The following is a 22,170-nucleotide window of genomic DNA, read 5'->3' as shown; positions in this document are numbered from 1 at the left end:
ATTAAAACTTCCTGCACCTTCACTCAAGTATCCTGTGTCAGAGTGACCCCCCCATCAAGGATTGCAAACTTAGCCAAGAAACTGCTTTGGTAGAACTGACGCTCCACATAGAGCATGGTGCAGGGGTACGAACACGACACTTCTGATCTTATGACACCTTACATCCTTGCAAGAAAGCTACTTTCGAACAAAGGAAATCTGGTAGATCCTTGCACTTTGGTGAAATAAGAAGTCCCCAAATATGGTTCACCAAGCTGTTTGAGAAAGTCTGACGTCCTGCCCTGGTTGACAAGCTCACTGAATGCAGCATGCAAGGCTTCCTTAACACCTGGCTTTCTGACTTCCTCCACTCACAAAGTCAAATAATTGCTATCAATGGAACCCTCTAGTCTCCTCTCCTCTCTTGTCACAGTGGAGGCTGGAATGCCACTATTGGATCGCCAAAATAGATGACCCTTATTGTCAGTAATTCTGTCTGTTTGTTTGGATGTTTGTTCGTTTGTCATCGGCATAATTGGTAGTAAACGTGGGCGGATTTTGACCAAACTCGGGTGGGAGGTGCATCTTATGACCTAGTGCTTTGGAAATTGTGATGGTTGCTTGGAACGCTTTGGTTCCCCAGCAACAACCGAAAAACCTTCAAAATCGGTACCGTTCATGCGAAATCAATTCCGAAAGCCATTAGTAGGGTTATGAAAGTAGGGTTATGAAATTTGGCACGAATGATCTACAGGGGTGATGCTTTATCAAATATATTCCAGTTTTTGTGATATATGGAATACTTTACCCGCAATGCCCCCTAGAATTAGGGAATGTGCGAAAATTGGCGAAAATTGAAGGCCCCCGAGCGACCAGGTGAGTGCATCGATACGAATGAAACTTTGCAGGTTCATGGTACTCAATGAGTACTACAACTTTGCCTCAGGACATATTGACCGATTTCGCTTTGGTCAGGGGTCAAAGGTCAATTGGTGCAAAAATCGATATATGTGAGAGCTGGAGTTACCTTCGCGCCAAATGCTACTCCTCCGAGGGTTATGGTCAGATGGTCATGAAAATTCACACTAATCGTCTGGAATACATTGTGCACAAACGATCGAGCCGGATTTTCGATTTAAATCTTTGTTCACCCACAGCACCCCCTCGAGCTTTGGGGATTTCCGATTTCAAACCGCATTTTCGGTACTTTTCATTCAAATGGATGCCAAGTAGTTATCAGTAGATGGAACTGGATGAGATTTGATATGCATAATCTTAAGGTGATTCCCTATCTGCTGTATGACATCCATTTTGCTCTATATCTTATAGTTTCCATGCTTGGCGACCCATCGCCACCTACCGGCTTGTCTATCAATCAATTTCCATGGTCAGCCACTCAAAAGAGGTTCAGTCATTTGAACTTCCTGGCATCACCATCAGACATGGCCTCTCCTGGGTGGACCATGTGCAAAGGCCGGCCTCCAAAGCCAGCCAATGACAGAGCATCTCCATAGTTCCAAGTAATTCCTTGGAAAATCAGAACTACTCACAGACTACAAGGCCTTTGTCCATCGGTCAATGGAGCACTGCTCTCTTGTAAAGGCCGATAACCCAGCATTACATCTTTTCTCCTGGTTTATGTAGCATCTTAAGCTCTCAACAGTATTGGGATCTCCCGCGATAAGGCCGAAGCACAGGGCCTGTTGCTCTTACATTGCAGACAGGTCAGTGGCTTGTTTATTTTTAACCACCTCTCATATGGTCCAACTCTCTCAACCTTCCACCCCTCCTCCAGGATGCATGAGTTCTTCCAGTCACGCCCTCATAGTTGAACTCCAAAAATCCATCATTTCTGTAAACATCCACTCTGTTGTTCCTGTTTTATTGTTGGTGGTGCAGCCTTCCGGAGGCAATGCAACAACACTCTTCCCTCTTTCTCGCTCTACTCTTTTCCTGTCTATTCAAGTTCTCGCTTGTGTCCAACAGTGTCCCACTGTCTTTACACCAACACTTCACCCTTCCATGAGCCTCAACTTTATCTCCAGAACAATAAATAAATAGCACTGCTTTTTAAAATCTGCAAAGCCTCACCGATCATGGTTTAAAATCCCCATAAAATGGAATCGTTTTGTTGTTGCTTTTTCCAAGTCCTTACTTTTCTTTAACCTCTTTCTTCTGTATAAAGTGCCTTGATATTTTTCTTCAGAATAAAAAGTAACATATATCTATCATAAGTGTGTGTGTGTGTGTGTGTGTGTGTGTGTGTGTGTGTGTGTGTGTGTGTGTGTGTGTGTGTGTGTGTGTGTGTGTGTGTGTGTGTGTGTGTGTGTGTGTGTGTGTGTGTGTCTCCACCATAACTCCAAAACCATGAAACTTTGCATGTGTACTAAAAAAACAACTCCAAGGAAGTGCAAGAGTGAAAATTGGATGTTTGGGTTAATTAAAACACCCCTTTTGAAGATAATTAATGGCCATATTTAATTACATCCTTCATCAAGGCTTCATTCTTCGTCAACCCCTCTGTTGGCTCACTGGGGTCTTAATTCTTTCTCGCCTGCTCAACAATGCATTGACTTGGAACAGGCCACGACGGTTTCTTTACAATACGTCTTTTTTTTTTCCTTTCCTCACTCATATCATCGAATGCCTGATCATCATACGAAGGAATCGCTGGATGCATTGCAATGCTTATAAAGGCTTGCTTGAGTGCTTAAGCCACTTGGCGAGCGCTCTTCAAGCTGCTTGAATGTTCATTTGCAAGCAATGCCGATACACAACAAAAGTACCTGCACTGTCCCTCTGCACAACACAATCAAAAACCACCTACCTGTCTGTGTTGTGCCCCACAGTGTCGTGTGGTGCCAAGCCTGCTGTTCCTCATCAACGGATGGATGGAGGGAAGAAATACATGGATGGATGGGATGGATGGATGGACCAAATCGTTGTTTGTAAGACATGGTAAGACAGTAGATGGAGGTGTAAATTACTGTTTTTTTAAATCAGCTGTTGTTATTTTTGAAAATAAAATTACAAATTGACATTCAAAACGATGTTAGGTGATAATGTAAATGAAGTACAAATATAAACGTGTGTTCCGTTGTCTTAGTTAAATCTGACGAAAGTTAAAATATAACCTTCACCTCGGAGCAATCATGCTGAGCACCACCTAGAGACGCTCTGAGAAGCACCCCCTGGTGGAGTACCTTTGAGGTTATTAGGGGAGAGTCGTTTCCAAAACCCAAGCTCATTGCAGATGCTGCAGGGAATGCAATGCAGATGAAGGAATAGCAGGTGGGAACTCATTCATTCATTATTCATTCCTTACACCTCGTATCCACTCTGAGATTGGAGCATCGTGTGCTCATGAACAACTGTGGAACTTGCTGTGAATCCACTTTCCATCCCATCCCATCCATCCAACCCATTCATCCCTTCCTGCCCCCCATCTCTGTTTGTCCTCTCTCTCCTCCCTCTCTCACCCCTCTTCCAACTTTCATGAAGTGATGAACAATGGGTGGTTTTGATAAGTTCCCACAGGTGGTTGTGTTGTGCTGTGGTGATTGTGTTGTGTTTTGAGGCTGGAGTGTTGGCGAGTGTGCGGGTTAGGCAGCGGGCACTTTTTTGCGGTCGGAGCTGCTGGTGGGTTCGATTCCGCAGTTTGAATTTTGAGATTTGGTTCGGGTTGAGAAATTGTGGGGCTTAATGCAATTTGGTTGTAAAATGTGTGCTGAAATTAAATAAAGGCACGAATAACTGGGATCTCTGGGTGTTTATAAGCATTGCAGCTAGGGTGTGATGGCCTAAGCCGGGTTCCAGGGTTTGGACTGTGGGGGTTGCGCTTGGCGGTGGGTCTGGCTGCTGGAGGGGTGTTCGTTTTTCTGGTTCGCACGTTCTTTGGCACCCTGGGCATCTCTGGGCAGTGTGTGACCCCCCTTGGAGAGATCCAGTTGCAGAGAGGATAAACAGAGTGCCAACCACAGTTCGAGTCGCATACTTCCCCCCTCCCAAAAGTGTGTGTGTGTGTGTGTGTGTGTGTGTGTGTGTGTGTGTGTGTGTGTGTGTGTGTGTGTGTGTGTGTGTGTGTGTGTGTGTGTGTGTGTGTGTGTGTGTGTGTGTGTGTGTGTGTGTGTGTGTCCTTAACTCCAAGACCATGAAACTTAGTGACCCGAAGCTTTGCATGCATCCCAAGGGAACTCAAACGGAGTGCATGAATGAAAAGTGGAGATTTGGGTAAATTTAAACACCCCTTTAGAAGATCATGAAGGGGGTGCTCATCATGAAAAAAGAAAAAAGAAAAAGCCTTACTTAGAAGGTGGTGTACCATCATGGTCAGCCCCGTCACCTCGCAGGGGTCTTAAGCTGCTTGCTCAAATATGCCTCGACTTGGAAAAGGCAGCAACGGTTTCCGCACGATAAAGCACTAAAAATTTATTTTTTCCACTTTCCTCACTCACACCATTGAATACCTGATCGTCATACCTACAAATTGCTGTGTACATTGCTTTTGTCGGTGCTATCATTTTCAAATTAGGAGTTTGGAGCAATTTTATCTTCGACATAAAAACGAATGAGACGTTGTATGTTTGTTTGTGACACAACTTCTCTGAGCTCCCAAGGTTAATCACAACAAAACTTTGGAGGATCATGTTTTTTTCACCACGATGCACCTTACTCGGGGGTTTTAAACAGTCATTTTGTCACAATTCATAACTTATAAACACACGAGCCACCATCTGGCTCCATCTCCGAGGGTACATCCACATTTACAATCTTCACTGTCATTCACAGAGTGGTGTTTGGTTGTTTTTTGTGTTTGTTTGTGGTGCTACTCCTCGTACACTTCTGGGTCGATTACATCCAGACTTGCTACATGGGATCAGCATGACCCCAATTGGTGTATTATCTTTGCCGGTGGTCTTAGGGGGGTGGGGAGGACAAAGACGGGGATGCAAATTCTCAATGTAAATGTATATTGTGTAGCACTACTCCAGGTGGGATAGGGGATTACAAGTCCCCACTCCATACAATACAGTATTCCTGTCCCCACGTTTTCCAGTGCAGAGAGGCGTTTCGAATTACAAGTGGTAGGTAATGTTTTTGCTTCCTGCACATAACCCAGGTTTTAGTTTTATTTTCGGGAGCGATTGAGGCAGCTGTCAGTTTCATATACACCGTCCAAATCAAGGTATGTGTCAGAAGAACATGTTGCATGCTTGGAACAAGATCGCCTGTAAGGCGAGTACTCAGCGAGTGCTTTATAAAAAGGCCAAGTTTGTTCACATTTAAACGGAGGAAACTCCATATAATTGGTGAGATGGTGAGCTCTGAGATATGGTGTCAGATGTAAACAATAACTGTTAAGACATGACAACGATCGGAAAGATAGGCGAAGGAGGAGTCACATGACCTCTCAAATGCGCTAATTGTTAATGATTCAAAAACCCAAAATAGTACAAACACAACCTATACATCAATTTAAAGGTAATTTTACTGCTCATCTCACAACATAACAAGGGCGAAAGAAGAGTTTGTGGGGAAAAAAAAGTTACCACTTTAGCTAAATTCTCCAAATATACACCCTGCAAAAATTCCTTTGTGAGAGGGGGGAGGGGAAGTGTAGAGGTGGGAGGGAGAGGTGGGGGTAGGAGGAGGGAGAGGAAGGGGTGGGAGGAAGGAGGGGCAAGAGTCTGGAGGGTCGGGGTGGGGTTGGAGGATGGGGTTGGATGAGGGAGGGGTAGGGTGAGAGGAGGGAGGGGAGGGGTTGGAGGAGGAAGAGGATGGGGTTGGATGAGGGGCGGTAGGGTGGGAGGTGGGAGGGGAGTGGTGGGCGAGGCAGGGAGGGAGGGAAAGGAGTGGAGGTAGGAGGAGGGAGAGGAAGGGGTGGGAGGAAGGAGGGGAAGGAGTCTGGAGAGAAGGGGTGGGGTTGGAGGAGGGAGAGGATGGGGTTGGATGAGGGAGGGGTAGAGGTAAGGTTGGAGGTGGGAGGGGAGGAGGGTGGGAGGTGGGAGGGGAGGAGGGTGAGAGGAGGGAGGGGGAGAGAATGGGGTTGGATGAGGGAGGGGAAGGGGTGGGAGGAAGGAGGGGCAGGAGTCTGGAGGGAGGGGTGGGGTTGGATGAGGGAGGGGTAGGGTGGGAGGAGGGAGGAGAAGGGGGTAGGAAGAGGAACCCGGCATTGCCAGACAACGCCGGGTACCTTTGCAAGTTTTAAAATAAATAAACAAACAAACAAATAAATAAATATTCCTTTACAAGGAATTTTGAAGTAGGAGGAGGACATTAGGCCCATCAAAGCCTGCACTATTATTACCAACCTATTGTGTTTTGTCCGTGCTCTATCCTTTTAAATGTTGAGCGTCAAGGAAGGAAGCAGCATGTACCATAATTAAAGTCTTCGGTACGATTATGCCGGGGTTCCAACCACCGACCTGCGAGACTCGGAGGGGACGCTTTAAACATCACATCACCGAATCCGATTAATAAGGAACACATTGATTTATAGGATGAATGGTGCAGAAGGGAGTATTTTTTTTTTGACTTCATTTGAGTCAATCACAATGAGTTTAAGTTTGACAGAAAGAAACATACCAGACTTGAAAATCGACATGGCATCCGTGTCCTGAATGGGCGCAAGGCTGCTCGTTCCATTATCCGACTGCACACACAGGCCAAAACAGCATGCGATGAGGAAGGGTTCAAACAGAGCATCAGCATTTGTTTAACAGCAAGTGAATTACAACTTGGGGAATGTAATGACTCAGGATAAAGTTGTGATTCACAAAAACACAATGAAACAAAAAGTCTTCTTGTTCTTTCTACAGTACTGTGTAGAGCTTCAGATATGTACATACATTACATGGGGAAACATTTGGAAATATTAATGTTCTCTTATGTGAATAAGGACCCTGAGAGATATCAATGGATTATTAAACAAGGACAGGAGACATCATTGTAGTCTTACATGAATGACAATATGAAGAAAGCACAATATTAGAGCTGAGACACTTTATAAGATTTTCTATCGCGACGCTCTCGATGCTGAAGCTGGACAAATCACGACATCCGTGCACGGCTCGACAATGACGGTTGTCTGACTGTAAAGGACAGGCGGACAAGAGAAAACCTCATTAAACCTGTCTGGGGGACAAATCAATGATATAACCCGGAAGTTTAATGAACCTGACATATCTTAAGCTTGAACGTAGAGTACCTCTTTCCCGTGTAAATTCAGTGATTAGCAGCAACTAAGAGGACCTTTTTGAACCCGAGCACTCCCGCACGCCAGCAGGAGTTTCCAAGAAGAATAACAGGTATCGTCTCAGATGACCGCAGTACGAATATTTGGACAGGTGCAATGGTTGATAAGCCAGGTAAAATCTAAAACCTACCTGTGCCATGGACAGCCTGGAAAAAAAAAGAGTTAATGTTGAGCCTTGCAGTGTCAGGGACAGAGTCCAGGTGAGAGAGAACCGTTTAAGAATTTTGTCCAAGGTCCCTTGTACCCCCAAAATCTACACCCAAGACCTGTATTACACGGAAGCTGGCCTCTTGTTTGTCCAAGAATGATCTCAGAATTAATATTATTAGCCCCTCGCTCCCCCCTTCTCCCCACTCCCCCCCCACCCCACCCCCAACTCTTCACGAGATAATTTTGTTGTTTATCATGAGGGATTTCATGATCTCAAAGATTCTCAATTGTTCCTCTTTTTCAAAAATATAAAAGGTAAGAAGGTTGAGGGTTTTATCACTTTCAGCTTCGCCTCCGTATTATCAACACAAGATGATCTGGCAGTCCTATAAACGTGATCCTGTGATGGAATATTGTTCGGCTGAAGCCAAACGCCTGACATTATCCACGTACAAGTACATGACGCCATTAAAGCAGCCTGGACTTGCTGCTTCGAGCAGAAACTGGTTCTGTGTCCTTTCACAGAGTGCAACCTAGCTGGAGGTTGCATTTATATTTTAATTATTTTATTTTAATAGGTTTGTTTTATTCGAATGTAAATAAATTTAAACAAACAAACACGTGTGCATGCAAGTATGCACACAAACAAGGCTAACGACTGTCTTATAGAGGAGTGGTTGAAAAGTCTTTACAAAGATACCATGTTACAATGTCAGGGGAAGTACTCTTACCCTGTCGATTAGAGGTCGTTTGGTCCCTAACCGCTCAGTTCCTGGCCGCTCCTTTCGTGTCGGGCCAATGGTGACCGGCACATCGACTTCAACAAAATCATAAGGATCAGCGGGTGGTTCTAAGCCCTTCGGGCCGGCCCGTCCCCTGCCCAGTGCCCATGAACGTGAGTACTGTTGCAGTCGCTCCTCCGATATTTTCAACCGATGCAGGGGTTGTGAGAATAGCCTGCAGTTGGACAGAAGACGGATATTTAGGTCATGCATTTCAAAAGTCAAACTCCAAACAGGAATTTCTTCCTTTAGTTCACAAAATAAACGTGTAAAAGATGCCCTGCAATTTCTGATACTATTCAGGGAAAAACACGTAAACACAAGAAAGTGCAATAACAATAAATACAATCAAAAAGGTCCAGCAACAGCCACCAACACACATGTAGATCGCACATTGCAAGAACTTTAGTACACGGATCCTCCCTCTCAGCAACACCCCATCACCATACAAACACTAAATACACCGTTCAGACGAGAAATGCTGCTTACTCAGGTAGAAGACTGCAATTCACTTGTTCACCAAATTCTCGACGCATCTTCCCTTTTTCTCCCTCAACCATATCTTCATCTTGATCTTCTTCCCCAGCACCTTCTTTGGGCAACACAGGAGGTCCAAAACCTGGACCAAAGCTTTCTGGAAGCTTATAAGCTGCCCACAGAGGTGACATCACCTCAGGAGATGGAGCAGACTGGGTAGTGAAGGCCTGGATTTCAGGTGGCTCAGTCAAAACAGCAACCGCAGGCATCAAAGGCTGTCCCGGCAAGTCAGGGGCCGGTCTGGGATCGTCACCCAGTGGGATGGGTACGGGGGAAAGCCCCACAGAGCCGGGGCCACCAGTGGGCCCAAAAGGAATGGTGGGTAAAGGCAATTGCATGGTGCTGGAGGTGGAGTTGGATGAAGGGCCTGTGCCTACAACTTCAGGGACATCTTCCCGTGGCAACCTGGGATGAGGGCTCAGAGTGGGTGGGAGTGGAGAAGGTGACTGAGGAACATCACAGGCCTGCCCAGAGCACTCTGGAGGCTTGTTGTGGCTGGGAACCCAGAGCTTGTCGGCCTTATGGCCTCGATCACATGCCGTACTTCCAGCACCATCATCATGCCCAGGTGCCTCCTCTTGAAGAGGCTTTGGCCGGTGATGGAACGGCGTGAATGAACGGGGTTTACCAAGGTTCCTCTCACCCCCCTTCTCCCCTTTCTCACCCATCTTATGTTTTGATGGCAGTAACACTGAAGTTGCAGAAGCTCCTTGAGGAATAGCTCCAAAGCCTGTTCCGCTGCTCGAAGGGGTACCTGGCATTGAGGGTCGGGAAGGCTGTTGCGAGCCAGAGCTGCGTTGGCGCTGGGACTTTTGCCTATGGTTAACAGGAATTTTCAGTGAGGCAACATGCAGAGAAATCTCAATCGTTAAGACTGCACCATTGTTTCACAGAGAACACTACATCAATACGATTGCTATGTCTACCTCTGTTCAATTCCAACAGAGCATCAATGCATTTCAAAACATGACATCGTGTGTGTGTGTGTGTGTGTGTGTGTGTGTGTGTGTGTGTGTGTGTGTGTGTGTGTGTGTGTGTGTGTGTGTGTGTGTGTGTGTGTGTGTGTGTGTGTGTGTGTGTGTGTGTGTGTGTGTGTGTGTGTGTGTGTGTGTGTGTGTGTGTGTGTGTGTGTGTGTAAATCAAGAAAATGACTAAATATCAAGATCTCAAGAATGAAGTGAAAAGATCCAGGAAGCTGAATAATGCCAAAATTGTGCCAGTGATGGAGCAATGGGAATGATGAAGAAGAACCTTACAAAAATCCAACAAACCATCCCTGGGAACATTACCACAAACGTACTACAGTTGGAGGATGTTCAGGGCTCAGTGACGATCCTGAAAAGAGCCCTCGGGACAAAACTCTGAGAACAACACAACTTCACAACTTCGGCCATGAATCAACGATCCTTCACCGAACGAAGGTGGATACTTCGAGTCCTCGGAGGACTCTGTTCCACCTTCTGAAACCCAAATTATGGAGATAACAATCGACAACCGACGCACACGCAAACGCACACACACGAAGGATAACCTTTATGCGGTTACTATCCAGTCCAGTTAAGCACACCGTTAAATTGTCTTGGTTTCTTTAACTGTCATTTCCACGTCCCCTGTCCCCATCCACATTATTCATTAAACCGATGGTGCTTTAAAAATAGTTTTTTGGGATACAGAGCCAAGGCTCATGGAAGAGCTCGTGCATATATACAGCGCCGAGATAGAGAGAGACGGACAAACAATGGGTGTGGGGAGGAATGGGGGTAGGAAAGGACACATGGGATGGCCAAGATGGGTACAGAAGGAAACTCCAAAGAGGACAAAAAAGACACTGGAAATTGAAAGGACGACAGCTTGTGGTGAGGGGGGGGGGGAGTGGGTTAACGAGGGTACAAGATATCATGGTCTTGGATTGTACTGCTGTTTATTTTAAGTGGCGTGGCGATCATCTTGCGGCACAACATAATTAACCCCCCCCCACCCCAGGCAGTAATCACCCCCCCCAACCCCCCCCCCTGGCAGTCACGGCAGTAATCCCCGTTAAGAAGACCGAGCTGGGAAACAGCCGCATGGATGAATTGGTGAAAACATAACCTCAACGCACTGCAGATTAGCCGCGCATGTGAAATACACCTCCACTCTGCATCTTGGGGTTCATCTCCGGAGGTCTCGTGTCACCCATTAGGGAATACCTTCCCTTACATCCCACAAATTTGAGTTGCCTCACTTTCTCATGGAATATTTCAAATACAGTTTCCAGCTTTTGGAATCGAATAAAAACCCCAGCAATGCTCTCAGGACACTTATTTTCGTTTTCATGGTCGAGGATCAGGGAAGCGCAAGCACACCAAATGGATCAGGACACAAAACACGCACACATGGAGAAGGAAATTACAAGGAAGAAAAAACTGGAGAATTAGGAAGGACCTAGGTGGGGTTAACGAGGGTGGAAAATATCATGGTTTGAGATTGGGGACGATCTGATATGATGGTAACTGGTGAACAGCTTTTTTCAGACTTAGAGGTAAGAATGAGATTGAAGAGGGTGTGGAAGTTGGTTCCAGAGGTGAGAAAGAAAGAGGAATAAATGAGTGGAGGTGAGCAGTGATCCTGAATTTAGGTAGTTTTACCAGAAGGTTGATGGTGGACCGTGTGAGTTCTGCAGAAATCTGGGGGGAACAAATCACGGAAAGAGCAGAGGGTGCAAGACTAGAAAGGAGGCGGTGGCAGACAGACGGAACACCAACCTGTCTGTGATGGCAAAGTGATAAGCCCATAGAATCAGCTTCATCATGGAAAAGTCACATAATCTTAAAGATCTTAGTTTCCACAACATGAAGCTGAGCAAGATGTGAGGCAGGGGAGCCAGCCCAGAGGGGAGAGCAGCACTCCATCAAGCTGCGGATGAAGACCTTGTAAGTGGATAGGAATTCAGGTGTGCCAAGGAAGGACTTTGTATGATGGAGGATACCAAGTCGGCGGCTGGCTTTGGAGGACAACGTTGAAATGTGGTTTGACCAAGAAAGATCATGGCTGATCGTGAGATCCAGGAGTTTGAATGGCTGAACCTCCTCAAGAGGATCGTTATGAAGGTAGAAAGGAGGGTTGCCTGATGGTCCTTTCGGAGAGAGAGAGAGAGAGAGAGAGAGAGAGAGAGAGAGAGAGAGAGAGAGAGAGAGAGAGATAGAGAGAGAGAGAGACAGAGACAGAGACAGAGACAGAGACAGAGACAGAGACAGAGACAGAGACAGAGACAGAGACAGAGACAGAGACAGAGACAGAGACAGAGACAGAGACAGAGAGAGATTTCTCAGGATTGAAAGACATATTCCAAGTATTTAACCAGCATGTGATTTTTTTTTTCAAGGTCTGAAGAGAGGGAAGAGGCTGCAGCATGCATTGCTGAAGGATGAGGGATGTCACGGCAAAGGGTGGAGTCATCAGCAAATAGATAAAGAGGATTTTCCAGAGAGTGAGAGAGATCACTGATGAAGATCAGGAATCTGGTTGGGCCCAGAACACTGCCTGAGGGCATTCCAGCCTTGACAGAGAGAGAAAATGAATGGATTCCATTGAGTGCCACACTTTGGCTCTGAGAGTAGAGGAAGTCAGTAATCCATGTGTGGAGTTTGCCTTGGATGCCATAGTTGGAGAGTTTGGAGAACAAGGCAGAATGCCAGACCGTATGGAAAGCACAAGATATGTCCAAAGAAAAACACTATAATACTGAAACTCTAATCTAGATACACAAATTGAGTGGAAGATAGGCTGCGAAGCTGGCACCTCGAGAGTCGGCTAGCTGAGAGGCACATGTCCATGCGTTTATGTTGCATGTTCGATTTTAAAATCTGTTCACGGATTCAGTCCGAACTGCCATCAATAAAAAAAAATTAAAGTTGCAGCAACGTTTTATGGCTGGATGCTCTTCCTGATGCCAACCATTTATATCAGGGTGGAGTTTGCATTGGATGCCATGGGCAGACAGTTTGGAGAGTAAGGCAGGATGCCAGACTGTATCAAAAACATGAGAAATGTCCACAGAGACGGCCCTGAACTCATGTCTGACAATGAGGGGCTCCATCCATTGTTGGGTGAGTAGAAGCAGCATGTTTAAGGTGGAGTGACCCGGTCTGAAACCAAATTGATGATCTGAGATGAGGTTGTTGGATAAAAGGAAGGTTTTCATATCAACAGTGATCTCCACGACCTTGCCAATGATTGGAAGCAAGCTGATAGGTCTGTCGTTAAGGGGATCAATTTTTGCCTTTTGCCATTAGGGGTCACAGGAGTCCTTTGCTGATGTGCCATGGCTGGTGAGAGAGGTACCAACACTCAGCCAAGTTGCTTGGTGACAACTTAAATATCCACATATGAGGAAGATACAGTTGGGATGAGTGGTTTAAAGTTTGTCCATGTTGTTTCAGGGAGAGAAGTAGATTACTGTTAGGGGGCCGGTACAATACACAAATGGACAAGAGGTGAGAGTGGAGGGGAAGTCACAGCATGAGGTACTCCTGGGGGTTGGGAGGTGTAAGTGAGAAATCGAGTTATTGATGTAAACTACAACTCCACCGCTGGGGTGTGGTTCAGACCCATCAAATCGGAGGAGACAGCAACCGGGGAACGACACCAAGGAGTTGGGTACATCCTGTGGGAGGAAATATTCTGTTAAACAGATAATGTCTGGTTTATCAGCAACAGCTTGGATTGAGAGATCTGTGAGGTTAGAACAGAGACCTCGGATGTTTGAGGTCCTCACAGCCAGACGGGATGAGGAGGCACCGGGATGGCACAGGACTGTGGGAAGGGGGGGAGGCTTGGGGGAATGTCCAACTGTGTGGGGTACTTGGCTTGCATAATCCTTACACACGTTGTTTCACCGTGGTTATTGAAAATCTATCACTATTAAAAAATATATATATATGTAGTGTCTGTTTGCATGTTCACACAAAAAGCGGAATGTTGTATGCATTTCATCAATAATTTCGTAGTTTTTTGATGTATAAATTAATCAGATTTAAAAAGCTTTCTACCAAGTCATACTTTTCATCAACACGGTTTTGCTTGCACTCATGTGATGGTGTTGAGCCATCCATCGCAATAGCCACCTTTCTTAGCAGCTCCAGCACGACGATCAGAAACTTACCGTGAGCAACAACACACGGCCCGGTTTGAATCTTCGTGGAAATCCCAGTGCGTTAACTTGGCAGCGACCTCCTCTTCTGAAGAGCCCGGTGAAAGAGGATGTCTAACAGATGGAAATGATCAAGATGGTGTCATATTAACTTAAGGTTTGTCATTCACATTGAGCCAATGAGCAAATTTAAATTAAATCATAGTCATAAAAACATATTTTACAATTGAAGTACATCCTCAGAATGCAAACAAACAAGCCACCAATGCACTGCTTGAATGAATAAAGAAAATAAAAGTTTCCCTGAAACAAGTGCTGGCCTATTCAGCTTTCCCTTGAGGCTGATTTTTTTTAGTCCAACAGGAATTGATACATCGTGGTTTTCGACATTCATGAGGAAATGGCTATGAACCAAGTGACAACTCGTCTCCAAATATGAAAGCCAAAGTATTATTTCGACCAAAGTGCATCAAATAAAGACGTCATGGTGCAAAAACTACGACTCACTTTAGTCTCGCTTTGTTTTGTGCAAATTCCGGCAAAACAAGGTCTACCATCTGGCCCAAGAGCCTGTGGTGGTTCTTGCTCGAGTGGCGTGGACTGCCAGCTCCACCAGAACAATCAATTGTGGATCTCCAAACAGTAACAGGAACTGGTGCTGTCATCTCTGGTTTGTGATGGAGAAAATGGGGGCAGGGGGTGAGGCAGGTGATGGGTGGGGGAGGGGTAAAGAAACCAATAAAAAAACAAGCCGGTAGGCGACATGGCTGCTCGCTCTAGATGGAAAGCTGGCCGACGCGACGAGCCGATATTCATGTACATGCTATCAATCAATTTAGCACAATAAATATGATTATCACAGCCCTCTTAGTTTGCACCCAGAAACCCACCTTGTGAAATTTCAGGCATGTTTCCAAAGAGACTCTAACAAATGGCAGCCCTGATAATTCCATTTATCTATTCGCAAAAGATTGTATTTTTTTATATGATGCTGTAAGACATTCTCCTTGGACACAAAAAAAACAGGTCCCTCAGAGGTCCAGTTTCGGAGGTATTGATTTTTTTGTACAGTCGACAATAAGTGTACGATGTACGATAAAGTATTTTAGCTGTTGCAAAGCAACGGAGGTGTGCATAGCAACCATTCATTTTTGTGTACATGCTAGCCACATTGTACACATTTCACCCAAGTTTCATCAAAATCAGACTCTTTCTCTTGGAGATATTCACAATTAACCGTTTTTTAAATGTTCGACATGTACTCACCCAAAACCTATCTCCTCCTACAAATTGGCATGACGGGAGCTCGATAGATTGCGCACAGAACTCTAAACCTCGATTTTTCGATCTATTTATTTATTTATTTTTCGATTTTTTGACCACTTTAAAGGGCCGTTGCAAGGGCCCGGGGTCCCATATTCAAAAGCACACAATTCCCAGAAATATTGGTCTTACCTACCAAATTTCATTGGAATCGGTTGAGTGGTTTAGCCCCTAGGCTTGACCACAGTTTCACAGACAGAAAGACAGATGGAAATGTCCAGAATAAGGGTGCTCTAAGAGCAGCCAAAAAATTGTGAGAAACGTAATTGCAACTATGATGCACTATGAAAGGTACCTGATGTTGTCGAGCAGCGCCGGGTCCCTCCTCCCACCCCTAGCCCTCCCCTCCACCCTTTCCCCTACCTCCTCCACCCACCTTCCATTCCCTACTCCCACAAAGGTACCCGGCGTTGCCAGGATCTAACTAACATTGGACGACCACAATTCAGCACATATTTCGAGACAAAACAAACATTGGGATGACATCTTCCGACATTAAAATAAGTGTCGGTATAATAATGGTGCTCTACTATAGCAAAACAAATCAGCTGATTGTGAGGTGGTTGTAGAAGTTTACACGTTGGCACGTGGCGGTTGGAGATGGTGACATGTGAGTTGCTTTTCGCAGGGTGTATACTTACAGAAGTTAGCTAAAATGATAACCTTTTTCGACAAACTTTTTTCACCTTTGAGCTCTGTGTCATTTGATGAACAGTAAAATTACCATTAAATATAAAACAAAAATTGGCCTTTTTAGAAAGCATCATATGTATATGTATATATATATATATATATATATATATATATATATATATATATATATATATATATATATATATATATATATATATATATATATATGGATTTACCCTTGGAGATGGTGGGAGATGGTGGCTCGTGTATTTATAAGTTATGAATTGTGAGAAAATTACTGTTTAAAACCCCTATCAAGGTGCATCGTGGAAAAAAAAATGTAATCCCATAAAGTTTTGGCATGATTAACCTTGGGAGCTCAGAGGAGTAGCGTCACAAACAAACAAACAAGAAAAAGACGTCGTGCAGAGCACGATACTTGCAAAATCCACGCCCCTCTCCAAAGGTTGTCATGGATACATCAAATTGTCCATTTCATGAAGATTAAAATTGACAATCTTAATCAGAGCTCAGGTCAATCGGATGAAAATCGATTATTTTTTCAGATTGAAATTGATGATTTTGGACGTTTGACCTTTTGACCTCAAAAATAGTTGGCTTCCAAATTCAGTGATGCACTATGTAATTGCTCCTTGATTTTCAGGTTAATCGGATAAAAATCGATTGTTTTTCAGATTGAAATTTAATAATTTTTGAAGTTTGACCTTGAATTGACCTTTGACCTTAAAAATTAGTTGCTTTTCCAATTCAGTGATGGACTATGCAAATCCTGTTAGAATTTAATGTCAATCGGATGAAATATGAGGATTTTAGAAATTTGACCTCAGCATGACCTTTTACCTCAAAATCAACAGGCTTCTCAGTTGAGACGACCTCAACAACTCGGTAAACTTTCGTGACGAATGGTTTAGAATTGTGACCTGTCGGCGATTGACAAAGAAACAAGTTTAAAAAAAAACTCAGAGTGACACTTGGCAAAACAGAACGAAGTAAAACTGCACTCGGAAGAGCGTGTACCTTGGCCAGGTTGAACAGTTTACATTTTGTGGCCCACTGATTCATGGTATCTGGACAAAAAGCAAAAAATCAAACGCTCAACCTGTCCATCAAGTTTTCTCTGAATCCATTCACAACTTTTTCTGATATCGTGCTATATATCGTTTTTAGCCCGATCTATCAATGGTGAAGAATCACTAAAAAATATTTGGGTAATTGGATCCGGATCTTCAACCAAATCGAATCAGTTTGGCCTTGTCACACACCCAACCTGTCCACAAAATTTCATCCGGATCCGTCCACAACTTTTTGAGATATTCCTGCACACAGACAGACAAACAAACAGACAAGCCGGTAGGTGGCAATGGGTCGCCGAGCATGGAAACTATAAGTGATTGAGAAAAATGGATGTCATATAGCGGATAGGGAATCACCTTAAGATTATGCATATCAAATCTCATCCAGTTCCATCTACTGATAACTACTCGGTATCCATTTGAATGAAAAGTACCGAAAATGCAGTTTGAAATAGGAAATCCCCAAAGTTCGAGGGGGTGCTGTGGGTGAACAAAGATCTAAATCGAAAATCCGGCTCGATTGTTTGTGCACAATGTATTCCAGACGATTAGTGTGAATTTTCATGACCATCCGACCATAACTTGAGGAGGAGTAGCATTTGGCGCAAAGGCACCTCTAGCTCTCGCATGTTATCGACTTTTGCACTAATTGACCTTTGACCCCTGACCTAAGCAAAATCGGTCAATATGTCCTGAGGCAAAGTTGTAGTACTCATTGAGTACCGTGAACCTGGAAAGTTTCATTTGTATCGATGCACTCACCTGGTCGCTAAGGGGCCTTCAATTTTCGCCAATTTTCGCGCATTCCCTAATTGTAGGGGGCGCTGCGGGTAAAGTACTCCATATATCACAAAAACCGGAATATCTGATAGAGCATCACCTGTACATCATTCGTGCCAAATGTCATAACCCTACATGGGATAATGGCTTTCGGAATTGATTTCGGGTGAACGGTACCGATTTTGAAGGTTTTTCGGTTGTTGCCAGGGAACCAAAGCGTCCCCAGCAACCATCACAATTTCCAAAGCACAAGGTCATAAGATGTACCTACCACACGAGTTTGGTCAAAATCCGCCCACGTTTACTACCAATTATGCTGATGACAAACGAACAAACATCCAAACAAACAGACAGAATTGCTGACAATAAGGGTCACCTATTTCGGCGACCCAAAACAAACAGAGAGGGGTGAAAACATAACCTTCTTCGCCTTCAGTGGTGGAGGTAAACATTTTGGTTGGAATATGTTACAAGTAATTTAACCACAGTATATAAATACCATTTGACCACCCCTCCCCCCCCCCCAAACCACTTCTCTTGAGGAATACCATTCCCCCTAGTTCCCCATCTCCTTCCCACCATCACTATCCGACTCTTCCCACCCTCTCCACCACCACACCTTTTCCAATTTCATTTTTGAAATCTCTTCCTCACTCCACTAGGTATCCAAATGAAGATCACTGCCAATCTCTACATCGATAGCCAAGACAAAACCTCACCAGAAAGAGCCTGTTCAGGTGAAGTTGGTGGGGTAAGCATGGCCAAAGGCTCCCTTGCACCAGCATGTCCATGCCCTGTAGTAGTGCATCCTGTATGGGAGAGGGCTGACTCGTTCTGTGACACCACCACCATAGCAGTGGGATAAACCATGCGCACTCCACCTGCACCAAACAAATGCAGTATGTGTACAAGGCCTAAATACAACCACTTTCAAGTTGGATCACAGGGGGGAGACATCAACACGTGTGCTGTTCCACGGGTGGACGTTAAACTGAGAGTCCCGTCTGTCAGTATTAGTTCGTGGACGTTAAAGATCCCATGGTGTTCTTCGCGAAGAGTAGGTGAGCTATCGCTGGCATCCTGAACAAATTCCAAATTCCAGCCGTAACCTACATGGGGAACTGCACTGGCGGCACAACCATGCCCTCAGCCAATTATGCTATCCCACAGGCTTGTGTAGTTTACAAAAGAAGACGACAAAGTGGAAGGAGTACGATGGGAAGGAGAACAACGAAGACGAGGACAAGAAAAATAAACCAAGAATATAAACAACTCAGGGGCATGTATGTATGTATGTATGTTACATCATGGTTTCCAAAGGATTTTTGGGTAAAAACCAAACATTTTGTGGCATTTTGTTCATTAGCAAATTTCTGATAAAGCAACAATCGGAAACACCAATACAATATACTTTAGCCTTTGTTTTACACTTCCACACAAGCAGCAGAAGAACCACAACAACATATGACCGAAGGAAGTGCAGTATGATCAAAAATCATTGATCATTCTTCCATTTCAAAGAATGGAACTTCCACAAAATTGTTGTGAAAAGAGCCAGGTACGTTGCACACATCTGACTGTGAAGTTCCGTAGTGGCACAGACCAAGTTTTCAGCTCAAAGAAAAGTTCGACTACCTCACCCTCAAGTTGCAAGGCTGCAATCAGGTGAGTATACATTTACACAATACACAACGGTACACCGATTCATCATCACAAGCACAATGGAGACTAAAGGTTTTAGTGCACACATAAATAAAGGGTCAAATCCATTTGAAGTCATCTCAAGTCAGGTGTGGGAGCATGCGCTGGAGCAGCGCGTCGCTGCGTCCACTTTCTGCCAGTACTCCAGGGGTCTGGCCATCCCCCAGACAGATGCCTGGCCCATCCCATCTTCTTGAGATGCTGATCAACCTACTACAGCCACGAGGCACGTGATTGGCCCATTGGCCTCTTTCACTCACGAGGCTCTCTCACTGAGAGAATCTGGTGAGCAGGATCAGCGTGAGGAAAACGAGACACATGTCCATAAAGCTGCAGCTGACGCCTCACGGACTATACAAGAAACAAATCTTATTTGAGTCTCTCTCAGCAACCGCTTGTTGGACACAAAGTCCGACAAGTGACAGACAAGGATTCTCCGAAGAGACCTGGTACCAAAGGAATCAAATCTCCATCTCAGATCCCTTGTCAGAGACCAAGTCTTGCATCTGCAGAGCAAGACTGGAAACACCAAGGACCTGAAGACTCGGACTCGGACACCCCATGATCCAGTAAATCCATGACTCCCCAAGCCCGACCCAGATGTCTGTTGACCTCTGGCTCACAGCCAGCAGAGAAATGAATATCACTGCCAAGGTAAGTGAATCTCTCCACGACCTCCACGGGTACAGACAAGATAGCAACATCGAAGATGTCATTGAAAGCCTGTATCTTAGTTTTGACCCAGAAAACCCGTAATCCCAGCGGCTCCAACTCATCATTCAGCACCTCGAGGGCTCCCAAAAGGATATCGAGAGTCTCCATAAAGATGACTTCATCATCTGTGAAATCAAGGTCAGAGATCTTGACATTCCCAAACGATGCACCGCAGCTTGATCTCTCTGACATCCTCCCCAGAATACAGTCTACACAAGTGCTGAAAAGTGTGAGGGCCAGTACACACCTCTGACAAACTCCAGCAACAACTGGAAATAAGTCAGAGATGGTACCACCACATTTCACAACACTCTCAGTACCAGAGTATAGTTCAGACATCAGATTGATCAGTTTTGGTGGCACCCCACGAAGACCAAGAATCCTCCAGAGGGCATCCTGATTCACTGAATCAAACGCTTTACAGAGGCATGGAGAGGCATTTGAAGCGCCTGGATTAGAGGCATTTGAAGGCATTTGAAGTGCCTGGATGAAAACTGTTTTGAGAGATGAGAGCAAACAAATACAGAAGCAAAATCAAAAATAAAATGGTACTCAAAATGTTCCATAAAAATGCAGTATCGATTACAAATGTAGTTCCTCATATAATAACCAGGAGGGTATTTTAACCACTATGTACAAATTTAATATGCAACATCCAAAAGAGGGGTGGGGGAGAGGAAAGAGAGAGAAGAGGGAGACGAGGGGTGGGTGAGATTGGGGAGTGGAACAGAAAGAGAGAGAGAGACAGAGACAGAGACAGAGACAGAGACAGAGACAGAGACAGAGACAGAGACAGAGAGAGAGAGAGAGAGAGAGAGAGAGAGAGAGAGAGAGAGAGAGAGAGAGAGAGAGAGAGAGAGAAGAGATCAATATGTTTGCAAGCACTTCAGCTCATGAGAACAAGAAGCCTCAAGTATCCCCAGTGAACTTACCAACCATCACCTCCACCGCGACTGGCACATCATCCTCAATGGCAATGTCCCCAGTGTCGTGTGGGAAGCCTTCGGCCGCACCATTGACCACTGGGTAAAACTGCTGCCATTCCTCAAGCACGCGCCAGACACCAGCATCTCCAAGCTTGTATGTCTGACCAGTGAGCACTCCATTCAGCCCGTAAGGACTCAGGATAACTGCCGGGAAAATCAACAACAAAGAAGCAAACAGCAAATAAGTGGCATTGGGCTGGTAGAAAGACACAAGGCCTTGGATAAATTGAATTATAAAAATAATCGAAACAATCACTCAAAACTCTCACGAAATGCATGCTGCAACAAATGTGGACGAGAGATGTACGAGTGCAATAAGACAAAACATTTATCAGGTACCAGCCACCGTGCACTCGGAGTTTAAAAAAGAAAGGTAAAGAGAAAAGTATCATGAAAACAAGTGATGGGTTTGAAAGGAAACCAGAATGGAATGGGATTGAGGATAATCGCCAAGAGATGCCATTACCATTGAAGGAACCTGTCGACGTAACACTGAGGTCCAGCAGGTCCTTATCGAGGCGCCGCACCGGTAGATGCTGACAGATCTCGACACTAGTGCAGACATTGCTGTCTCCATGCAGGAAGAATGAGAAGGAGCAGGAGAGGTGCTCACTGCAAGCAAACATCGATCAACATGATCAATGAGAAGTTGCAACAATAGGCATGGAGTGATAAACAGTAACACATCAATGCACAGCTTCACTAAACTTCAACTCCCTTACACATGTGATAAATGGAGCTCCATGGACAATCAATGTATGTTTGTGACGAAATTCCACCCAGAAATTGTCACATGTTATAAAAAAAATAAAATAAATAAATAAAAAAACCATTGAAAACTACTCTAAATTGTGAACACGAGCGTCATACTGCGTTGGTGGACACGTAGAACAATGGATGGAATCAACGAAACGTTAATCGAAGTATGCTAACCGCCGTATGAAGGACGTGACGTTTCGGGTGTCAATCCTTCGTCAGAGCAAAAGAGCTTTGTGGACTGCACTTTGTTGGTGCGAGCAAGCATTAAATCACTTTCTTCGTGCTCCGACATATTACATCACTTAGTCGGTGCGCCGATGTATTAAATCACTGTCCGTGCACGCAG

The 22,170-nt window shown here is 44.8% G+C and overlaps 1 protein-coding gene across 4 annotated transcripts in view; it reads right to left on the bottom strand.

Annotated features, from left to right (window-relative positions):
• The window catches only part of LOC147027425 (mediator of RNA polymerase II transcription subunit 13-like), a 197,126-nt gene that overhangs the window by 88,615 nt on the left and 86,341 nt on the right, over positions 1 to 22,170 (bottom strand). For all 4 annotated transcript variants that reach the window (XM_085876794.1, XM_085876795.1, XM_085876796.1 and 1 more), the window contains 8 exons: positions 21,532 to 21,677; positions 21,012 to 21,209; positions 18,384 to 18,545; positions 14,342 to 14,501; positions 13,847 to 13,948; positions 8,656 to 9,519; positions 8,116 to 8,341; positions 6,565 to 6,631 (listed from right to left, as the gene is read on the bottom strand). In XM_085876794.1, coding sequence (XP_085732920.1) covers positions 6,565 to 6,631; positions 8,116 to 8,341; positions 8,656 to 9,519; positions 13,847 to 13,948; positions 14,342 to 14,501; positions 18,384 to 18,545; positions 21,012 to 21,209; positions 21,532 to 21,677 — 1,925 coding nt within the window. The remainder of the gene's footprint in view (positions 1 to 6,564; positions 6,632 to 8,115; positions 8,342 to 8,655; positions 9,520 to 13,846; positions 13,949 to 14,341; positions 14,502 to 18,383; positions 18,546 to 21,011; positions 21,210 to 21,531; positions 21,678 to 22,170) is intronic.

This window comes from Eptatretus burgeri, chromosome 4 (genome assembly GCF_056783735.1).
Source record: "Eptatretus burgeri isolate ZD-2024b chromosome 4, Ebu_testis_v1, whole genome shotgun sequence".
NCBI lineage: Eukaryota > Metazoa > Chordata > Myxini > Myxiniformes > Myxinidae > Eptatretus > Eptatretus burgeri.
This window is presented reverse-complemented; position numbering and strand designations above follow the sequence as displayed.